Source organism: Gekko japonicus, unplaced genomic scaffold (genome assembly GCF_001447785.1).
Source record: "Gekko japonicus isolate JY-2015 unplaced genomic scaffold, Gekko_japonicus_V1.1 scaffold3416, whole genome shotgun sequence".
Taxonomy (NCBI): Eukaryota; Metazoa; Chordata; class Lepidosauria; order Squamata; family Gekkonidae; genus Gekko; species Gekko japonicus.
The window spans coordinates 30,378-40,727 of NW_015162581.1; the positions used below are offsets into that span (position 1 = coordinate 30,378).

General features: G+C 53.1%; 1 protein-coding gene across 1 annotated transcript in view; it reads left to right on the top strand.

The window, feature by feature from the left end:
* RND2 (Rho family GTPase 2) overlaps positions 1-10,350 on the top strand; it is a gene marked incomplete at its 5' end in the record, with an annotated part of 31,923 nt that overhangs the window by 18,156 nt on the left and 3,417 nt on the right. Inside the window, 2 exons of the mRNA XM_015406452.1 lie at positions 6,708-6,817; positions 9,338-9,472. Of these exons, the coding sequence (XP_015261938.1) occupies positions 6,708-6,817; positions 9,338-9,472 (245 nt within the window). The remainder of the gene's footprint in view (positions 1-6,707; positions 6,818-9,337; positions 9,473-10,350) is intronic.

Below are 10,350 nucleotides of genomic sequence, written 5' to 3' on the forward strand. Positions count from 1 at the left end.
CCTGCGGTGGCACCTTGACTTTGGAACTCTCTCCCACGGCAGCTTACCGTGCACCAGTTGGCTCCTCCCCATTTTTGTTGTTGTTGTTGTTCAGTCACACAGGTGAGTCCGACTCTTCGTGACCCCATGGACCAGCTCCCGCCAGGCCTTCCGGTCTTCCGCCGTCCTCTGAAGTTGGCTCAATTTCATGTTCGTTGCATCTATGACACTGTCTAACCATCTCATCCTTTGCCGTCCCCGTCTTCTTTGACCTTCAAGCTTTCCCAGCATCAGGGTCTTCTCCAGGGAGTGCTCCCTTCTCATTGGGTGGCCAAAGTATTTGAGCTTCAGTTTCATTATCTGGCCTTCCAAGGAACAGTCAGGGTGGATTTCTTTTAGGATTGACTGATTTGATCTCCTTGCAGTCCAGGGGACTCTCGAGAGTCTTCTCCAGCACCATAGTTCAAAAGAATCTATTCTTCGGCGCTCGGCCTTCCTTGTAGTCCAACTCTCGCAGCCATACATGGGTATTAGGAAAAACTTTTTCACAGTAAGAGTTGGGCAACAGTGGAATGAGCTGCCTGGGGAGATGATGAGCTCTCCCTCTTGGGCCGTCTTTAAGCAGCAGCTGGATGAACACTTTGTCAGGGATGCTCTAGGCTGAGCCTGCATTGAGCAGGGGGTTGGAGTAGATGGCCTCTGTGCCCCCTTCCAACTCTGTGATTCTATAGAATCATAAAGTTGGAAAGGATCTCCTGGGTCATCTAGTCCAACCCCATGCACAGTGCAGGAAATTCACAAATAACTCCCCCTCCACACCCCCAGTGACCGCTGTTCCATGCCCAGAAGGTGACAAAAAATCTCCATGATCCCTGGCCAAACTGTCCTGGAGAAAAATTTCTTCCTGACCCCAAAGTGGCCATCAGCATTTCCCTGGGCTTGTAAGAAGGGCCACGAGAACTAAGCACTGAGGCAACCCTACCTGCCCTCCCTTTCATAATCTGCCTGAGTTCACAGAATCTGTCAGATGACCACCTAGCCTCTGTTTGAAAACCTCCAAAGAAGGAGAGCCCACCAACTACCTAGCCTGCTCCACTGAGGAACTGCTCTAACTGTCAGGAAGTTCTTCCTAATGTTTAGCCGAAAACTCTTCTGATTTAATTTCAATCCGTTGGATCTGGTCCGACCTTCTGGGGCAACAGAAAACAACTCTGCACCATCCTCTAGATAACAGCCCTTCAAGTACTTGAAGATGGTGATCATATCACCTCTCAGTCGTCTCCTCTCCAGGCTAAACATACCCAGCTTTTTCAGCCTTTCCTCAGAGGACTTGGTCTCCAGACCCCTCACGTCTTTGTTGCCCTCCTCTGGACACAATGCAGCTTGTTTATATCCCTAAATTGTGATGCCCAAAACTGAACATAATCTGCCCTCCCTTTCATAATCTGCCTGAGTTCACAGAATCTGTCAGATGACCACCTAGCCTCTGTTTGAAAACCTCCAAAGAAGGAGAGCCCACCAACTACCTAGCCTGCTCCACTGAGGAACTGCTCTAACTGTCAGGAAGTTCTTCCTAATGTTTAGCCGAAAACTCTTCTGATTTAATTTCAATCCGTTGGATCTGGTCCGACCTTCTGGGGCAACAGAAAACAACTCTGCACCATCCTCTAGATAACAGGCCTTCAAGTACTTGAAGATGGTGATCCTATCACCTCTCAGCCGTCTACTCTCCAGGCTAAACATACCCAGCTCCTTCAGCCTTTCCTCAGAGGACTTGGTCTCCAGACCCCTCGCCGTCTTTGGTGCCCTCCTCTGGACACAATGCAGCTTGTCTATATCATTCTTAAATTGTGGTGCCCAAAAGTGAACACAACACTCTAGGTGAGGTCTAACCAGAGCAGAGCAAAGTGGTACCATCACTTTGCGTGATCTGGACACTGCGCTTCTGTTGATACAGCCCAAAACTGCATTTGCCTTTTTAGCTACCGCATCACACTGCTGACTCAATGTTCAGTGTATGGCCTACTAAGTCCCCTAGATCCTTTTCGCACACAGTACTGCCAAGGCAAGCCTCCCCCAGCCTATAATTGTGCATTTGACTTTTCCTGTCTAAATGCAGAACTTTACATTTATCCCCATTGAATTTCACTTTATTTGTTTTAGCCCAGTTTACCAGCCTAGTACACAGACGGAGATATCCGGGGGTGCCCTGGCAGCTGGGTGCCAACTCCCGGGAGTTCTGGCAGCTAGTCTGTGGTGAACCGGCCAGGCCTGTGCTGCTGTTGGATTGGGGGGGTTGTTCTCTTTTGGCCTCCCCTCCCCCCCCTGCCTTGCGTGTCTCAGACCACGCGGGGGCTGTTTCCCAGGCTTCTGCTCCCGATTAAAGGCCTCTGGGAGAGTTGCCATTGCAATTCCTTTCATTCCCTGACAGCTTTTCAGTCAGCAGTTTAAAAACCTTTTTTAAAAAAAGAGAAAAAAACCTTTGCTTTTACTTCTCCCTTGTCAAGTTTCAGCACGAAGACAATAGCTTGCCATTTTCATGCAAAAAATACCCTTTTGTTTGTTGGGGGTGGGGTGTTGGGCCTTTCTCTTTCACCTGGGGTGGGGGTGGTCTGGAAGGCTGGGGGAGAGCCGGACAGTTTGCTGCTGAACTTGGGACACTCTGGGGTTCAAGTGTGGGGCTGAAGAGGGAGCCCTGCATTTAGGGCTGGCTCTCAAGTCTGTTTTTGCTGCCAGGTCTCAGTTCTGGGATATCTGAACCAAGGCTCCCTCTAAGGTGTGGAGTCCTGTGAGCAGAAATTCTACTCTGTGAGCTCCTGGCATTAAAGCTGTGAGCGAGCGGTTTGGCTGCTGCATAAATTGGTTTGCTCTGGAGCCCTCCTCCCTGAGCTGAGACAAAAATGTGTGAGCTGGAGGAGGCTAAAAAACTGTGAGCCGGCTCACGCTCGCTCAGCTTAGAGGGAACACTGCAGTCTGAACGTCATATGCCGAATGCCTGGGGTCCAATCCCACTATCCGTAACGTGGTCACCTAACTCCTTCATGGGGCTGCTGAGAGAGCCAAAGATGACAGTTGTCATAAGAACATAGGAGATGCCAATGTTGGATCAGGCCAATGGCCCATCCAGTCCAACGCTCTGTGTCACACAGTGGCCAGAAATACCAGGGGCCATCAGGAGGTCCACCAGTGGGGCCAGGAGACTAGACGGTAGGTAGCAGGGCTGGGGGGAGAGAAGTCCCGTTCCCAGGAGCCAGCCGCCCATCTTTAAGAGCCCCGGTGTCTGGGGTGTACTTAAGAGTGTCGTCTTGGTTCTGGCACAGGCCGGGGGCCCGCCAGCTGCCATGTGGATTCCCCCAGTCTTTTACGAGACTCTCTGGAAGGCCCTTCTCGGGTACCCCCCCCGCCCGGAGCACAGGCAGGGCCTTCCTGTGGTGGCTCCGAGAGCTTTACCTGGCAGCTTCTTTGTTACCTTTTTGGCATCTGTTCAGAACAATTTGTCTGAGCCTTCAAATCCAAGTTTCTGCTTCTTTTGCTCACGCGTCTCTCTTTTTAGGATGCGATTCTCCAGTTTAGTTTTTCTGTTCACTTCCTTTGTTGATTATCGGGGGTTGTATTTTGTCTTGCTCTGGGAAGGTTCCCTTGTTATTCGAGCTCCTGCCAAGAAGAGGACTTGCTGCAAGAGACCTTGGTGGCTGGCGTCTCCCCTTGAACATAAGAACATAAGAGAGGCTAGTGCTGGATCAGGCCAAAGGCCCACCCAGTCCAACACTCTCTGTGTCACACAGTGGCCAGAAATACCAGGGGCCATCAGGAGGTCCACCAGTGGGGCCAGGACACTAGAAGCCCTCCTACTGTTGACCCCCAGCCTACCTTAGGGACCGCCTCTTCCCGTATGTTCCCCCAAGAGCGCTGCGATCGGGGAGTCTCGACCACTTAGAGGTTCCGGCCTCCCGAGACATCAAGCTTGCCCTAACCAAGGCCAGGGCGTTTTTGGTGGCGGCTCCTACCTGGTGGAACAAGCTCCCGGTGGAGATCCGGGCCCCGCGGGACCTTGTACAGTTCCGCAGGGCCTGCAAGACGGAGCTCTTCCGCCAGGCTTTTGAGTAGGAGCTGCCGCCGTCACTATACCACCATTGTGACTCGACCCTACCATCTACCTTGGCTGGGAGGGGGGTAGATGCCACCCTTAAGAGGAACATCACTCCTGGCGCTCACATCACTACAACACTGGCCGCCAGTGAGGGACACTGTGCATCTTGGGGAAATTTAGTGAACTGTAGAACACCATTTTAGTTGTATGTATTTAATGTTTTAATGTATTTTATATTTTATTCTGGCATTGCTGCTTGTTCGCCACCCTGGGCCGCTTGGGTAGGGCGGGATATAAATCCCAAGTAAATAAATAAAAAAAACCAACAGAATACCCACCCACATGCAAGAACAAAACTTAAACTTTTTTTATTTTCTTCTGACAATCGCACCTCCTAAAGGAAGAAATACATCTTTGGTCTTGCATTGGAGAGTTCAGTTTGTAACCTAGGACTTGCTTGTCCTCAGTGCACAGAAATTAGATCGGAAAATATTTGAACACCTTGTCTTAAAATATTTTATTCATCATGTTAAAATAAAACGTTCCATAATCAATTTATTTTATTTTCTTTTTTCAATTTTTCCAATTTTTCAGAAAAAAACAAAAAGGCTTCAGGAAAAAAACGGGGAAAACCCAGGTTTTTTTCTGAATTTTTCTGGGTTTTTTCCGGGCCTTCACATCTCTAGCCCCCACCCAGGCCCCTCTCAGCGGCCTGTTTGGCAGGGATCGGATCTGGACCTGGGTCTTCTTGAGGCGCTCTCTGTGCTGTCTCCCTCAGCACACCTGCACAGCAAACTCTCTTCCCCCCCCCCTTTGCAAGCAGCGTGTGGGGGTCTGGGTTGGAATTTGGAAAGGGGGGGGGCAGACGGCATCCAGAGTCCCAGTCAGCTCTGTCGTTTGAGGGAGCCCCCGTTTCTCCATCCGGCTCCTGGACTGGGGGCTCCCGGGGACTTCTGAGCACCCACCTCTTACCACTCTCTGAATTGGAGCGAGCCCCCAGCCCCACCCCAAGACCTGTGCTGTCTCCCAGAACGGAGAGCGGCTGAAGCTGGCACCCGTGGGGAAGGCTGCCGCCTGGCAGGACCACGGCCGTTGGGGGCGGCTGCTTTGGGCAGAGGAAACTGTTTCTGCCTCCTGCCACTCACGTTGAGGGCAGAATGAGGAGACGTTAGTGGAAAGGCTGCCGCTGCTGCTGGGCATGGAGCTCTTCTGCCTCCTGCACAGCCCCAAACACTCCTTCTCTGGGTCCTGGCAAGGTGAAGGGCCCCTTCCGCCCTTCCCAGCAGCCAGTCTTGTGGAAGAGGTGTGTGTGTGTGTACATGCGTGCGCGCACTCCAGATGTGACTTGAGTGGCTGTGGAGTGGGGTGTGGGGTGACTGACCGAGTCTGGCGGCCCCCACGCCAAGGGCATTCTTTAAACCGGAGGGTTTGTCTGGAGCCCCGCAAGCAAGACTTGCAGGGGTCCAAAGCAATGTTCCCTCTAAGCTGTGGAGTCTTGTGAGCAAAAATTCTGCTTTGTGAGCTACCAGCATTAAAGTTGTGAACAGGTGATTTGGCTGCTGCATAAATCAGTTTGCTTTGGAACCATCCTTCCTGAGCTAAGACTAAAATCTGTGAGCCAGAGGCTAAAAAAATGTGAGCTAGCTCACACTAACTCAGCTTAGAAGGAACATTGGTCCAAAGTGTGAGCTGGCCAAACCCAGCAAAGGGGAGGGGAGGTGCCCTCGCCCGATGTTTGGGGGCCTCTCCTCCTCTGGTCCCATCTAGAGTGCCAGTCCGGAAGTGAGGGGGCCTTTGGGGGGGCCCTTGGAGCACAGAATCGGATGCGGGGGGGGGGTAGGCTGCCAACTCCAGACTGGGACGTTCCTGGACGTTCAGGAGCAGAGCCTGGGGAAGGGGAGCAGCCTCCGTGGGCTACAAGGCCAGAGAGCCCCCCAAAAAATCCCTCCTGCAAATCCCCCCCCCTTTCCTGGTCATGTTGCCTCAGCAAACAGAGATGGTTTGCTGGTTGCCAAAGTAACAGAGTCCTGCCCTCAGGGCCAGCTTCTAAAAGAGACTAAAAGGAGACCACCGAGGGGTGGGGGGCAGTGTTCCCTCTAAGCTGAGTTAGTGTGAGCTAGCTCACAGTTTTTTAGCCTCTAGCTCACACATTTTTGTCTTAGTACAGGAAGGAGGGCTCCAGAGCAAATTAATCTATGCACTAGTCAAATTGCTTGCTCACAACTTTAATGCCAGTAGCTCACAAAGAAGAATTTTTGCTCACAAGACTCCACAGCTTAGAGGGAACATTGGTGGTGGTGGTGGTGTTAGGTTTGCCCTTCCAGACTCAGGATGGTGTTAGGTTTGCGAGCTTAAAAACAACCCAACAAAAACTTGGGCAGGCTGCGTTAAAATAGTCGCATTGATACCAGCAAATGTTTATTGAATAAAGGTTTAGTTCTGCTGAATCAATTCTAAAAATTGAGAATGTCCAGATTCTGATTTCAAAAATGTCTCTCCCAGGTCTGGAATTCTGTTTTCAGCTCCTCAAGGCGTACCTCTCTGTGTCTGGATTGTTTCTGCGTACTATCTAGAAAGGATTCCGAGTTCAGAGCTAAAGATGCCCTATTTCCTCTAAAGACTTCTGTCTCTCCTGCAGGCTCGACCTACTACGATAACGTCCGCCCTCTCGCCTACCCTGATTCGGACGCTGTTCTCATCTGCTTTGACATCAGCCGTCCAGAGACCCTTGATAGTGTTCTGAAAAAGGTGAAGCTTGATTGTGTGGTTGGAACGCCTGTTGCCTGGGTTGGTGGGGCAACCTTGCATTTCAGTGGAGCCGGGGGCAAAGCCTTTTCCCCGCAGCCCCCAAACTCACTGGGTTGGATCCAAAGATGTTTTGTTCCACTAACGTTGGAGTCTTCCGTGCCACCACTGGTCAGTGTTCCCTCTAAGCTGAGTTAGTGTGAGCTAGCTCAGTTTTTTAGCCTCTGGCTCACACATTTTTGTCTCAGCTCAGGAAGGATGGCTCCAGAGCAAACTAATGTATGCAGTGGCCAAATTGCTTGCTCACAACTTTGATGCCAGGAGCTCACAAAGTAGAATTTTTGCTCACAAGATTCCACAGCTTAGAGGGAACGCTGCCACTGGTGCAGTGGACCCACGGCTTTCTCCACGTACATCCCACAGGGGCCGGGGGCTCTAGCTTGCCCTGAAGCACAGTTGTGTGGCCGGCCGGCTTCGGTTGTGCTTCCCTAGATGGCCCTTCCGGTTCCTGGGCTGTGAAAAAGAGTACCTTGCAGGCTAGGGCTTTGAGCCCTCAGAGGCAGCCCACCTGCCCCAGCAGGATGGCCCTCAGGTGCCAAGCCCGACATGCTTGATTGTGAACAGGTTGACTCCAAAACAGGTGAACTTGCGGCAGCTCCCGGCCCAGGGAAGAGAGAGAAGAAGAGAGGCCCTGGATGTAAGGCGAAACAGAAGGCAAAGCAATGGCCAAAGAGGCTCAGCATCTGACCCCCAAGAGGAGGCCGGGCCTCCCCCCACCCTCTTGCGGGCAGAGTCACAGTGTCCGGCACCAATGTTCCCTCTAAGCTGGAGAATCTTGTGAGCAAAAATTCTACTTTGTGAGCTATTTGCCTTAAGGTTGTGAGCGAGCAATTTGGCTACTGCATCAATGAGTTTGCACTGGAGCCATCCTTCTTGAGCTAGGACAAAAATGTGTGAGCCGGAGGCTAAAAAACTGTGAGCTAGCTCGCACTAGCTCAGCTTAGAGGGAACACTGTGACCGGCACCACCTGGGGCTGCGCTTCCATCCGGTGGCTTCTGGGCCGGCCTTGCAGCTGGGCTGTTTCCCTCCAGTCATTGCTGCTGCATTCCTCTCGGAGGCTTTGGGAAAGGATGTGTTGTTGCGGGGCGGGGTGGGGGCCCTGATGCGTGGTCCCCCCCCCCCGCCAGCGTGGTGTTAAGAGCAGCGGACTCTGATCTGGAGAGCCGGGCTTGATTCCCCGCTCCCCCTCCTCCTCCTCCTGAAGCCTGCCGGGTGACCTTGGGCCAGTCAGGGTTCTCTCCAAACTCTCTTGGCCCCACCTGCCTCACACAAGGTGCCCGTTGTGGGGAGAGGGAGGAAGGGACGGGAGAGATAAAGACCTCCTCTTCTTGTCGTTCTCTTTGTTTTGTGAGCCGCCTTCCCTCCGGTGCACACTGCCACCACACTGCACAGTTTTGTGTGGGGCCAGGAGGAGAGACGGGGCTTTAGCCTTGGGGGGAGACTTGGGCAGGCTTTGCCCCCGGCCGCTGGGCTGAGATGGGGGTAGGGGAGAGACCAGAGGCCATCCTGCTTTCTTGCTGCCGCCTGGATGCGAGAAGGAACAGGATGCTGGTTCCCAGGAGCGTCAGACGAAGAGGTGGAATGCCAGGAAGGGGGGGGGGAGTCCCCTGTGGCACTTTGAGCAAGTAGGTTCCCCCCCCCCCCCACACACACACACTGCTCCAGAGCCAGGGCTCACCGGAACCAGCAAGGTGCTTGACAGTCCGTGCTGGGAGAGGGGCTGCGGACCGGGCAGACTTTCCTGCATGTGCTCATTTGCATACTTTATCCTGCTTCTGTGAGTCGCGGGCAGGAGGGGAAATGCCGATCGGCCCCTTCTCAGAGGGCAGGGATTCCCTTGTGGGTCGAGCTTTTGCTGGGAAGGCTGCAGCAGAGACAGAACCAGAAATCTCAGGTGACAGAACGATGTGGCCAGGACCGGTTCCTGCAGTTCGGCTGCACTGATGGCAAAACCCTGAAACACTCGCAGTGGCAGTGGCAGTGGCAGCGGCAGCGGCGGCTCTGAGCACGTACAAGAAGCGGCGTTTTCATCACTGAGTAACGCGTGCCGATCTCTGCACATTCAGGATTATTATTATTATTAGCCTGTGCAAGTAGGCTCTGTACAAGGGTCTTTTAAAATAGCCTATGGTTGAAAGGATGCAGTGGAGACTTTAGCTTATGAGCACATTTTGTAAAGAGCAGAGTCTTGTTTTTATCTGCCCGGGGCTGCCAGGTAGGGCCTGCTGATCTGGCCGGGGAGACGGGCTTCCTGCGCGGCTGCTGACTTGGGGGGTCCAGCCTCAGATCAGTTGGGCCATTCCCCGCGGTCCTCTGTTGCTGCCTGAAGAGCAGGGGTGCTGGAGAAAGAGAGGCGTCCCGCAAGGCCCAGGGAGGGAGAGAGGGAGGGCTGGCTGGTTGAACAGGCCCCTTTGCCTCCCCGGGGGCCTTAACCTTTCCTTTGCTTTGCTTTACTTGTGCAGTGGCAGGGGGAGACCCAGGAGTTCTGCCCCAGTGCCAAAGTGGTTCTGGTGGGATGCAAACTGGACATGCGCACCGACCTGAACACTTTGCGGGAACTGTCCAAACAGCGCCTGATCCCTGTCACGCATGAGCAGGTGCGTATTTGTCAGAGCGTGTGCTCCTGCGTGGGCACGGAGTGTATTTCTCTCACCCCTGGGTGACTGTTGTTTGCCCAGTCACACCCTAAGATCCGGGGAAGGTGGCCCAGTGCGAGAGGCGGTGGATTCCCTGTCCTTGGCCAGGGAGGAGGTGAGAATTTGAGTTCATGCTTGGAAGGCGCACGGGTTCTAGCAGGCAATCCTTGTGCGCACACCCTTTTGCTGAAACCTCTAAGGACTGCTGCAGTTCTCAGTTCAGCCCACAGCCAGAAATTATCTGGAGGGGGGAGGGGAGAGCAAGCCAGGCCCCCAGCGTCTCACCCCCTGAGTGAGGTCACACCCAATAGTGGCGTGAATGGTGTTGCCCCAAATGCAGTCACCATTCATGTGAAGAGATGGGCTGTTTACCCCCACTGAAATATAAAAAGGGGACAATTAGTGGCCTGCTAAATGTAAATTCCTGCCAACCTAGCAGTTCGAAAGCAAGAAATTGCAAGTAGATAAATAGGGACCACTTCGGTGGGAAGGTAACAGCGTTCCGTGCGCCTCGGTGTTTAGTCATGCCGGCCACATGACCACGGAAACGTCTTCGGACAGCGCTGGCTCTTCGGCTTTGAAACGGAGATGAGCACCGCAACCCTAGAGTCGGACTCGACTGGCTTTCGAGCAAGGGAAACCTTTACCTTTACCTTAAATGTAAAATAAGGAGCTGCGGTGGCTCAAGTGGTCAAGACGCTGAACTGCAGGCTGTGGAAGGTCGGTAGCTCAGCAGTTCGAGACCCGAGTGTGCCGCATGATGGAGTGAGCTCCCGTCTCTAGTTCCAGCTCCTGCCAACCTAGCAGTTCGAAAGCAAGAAATTGCAAGTAGGTAAATA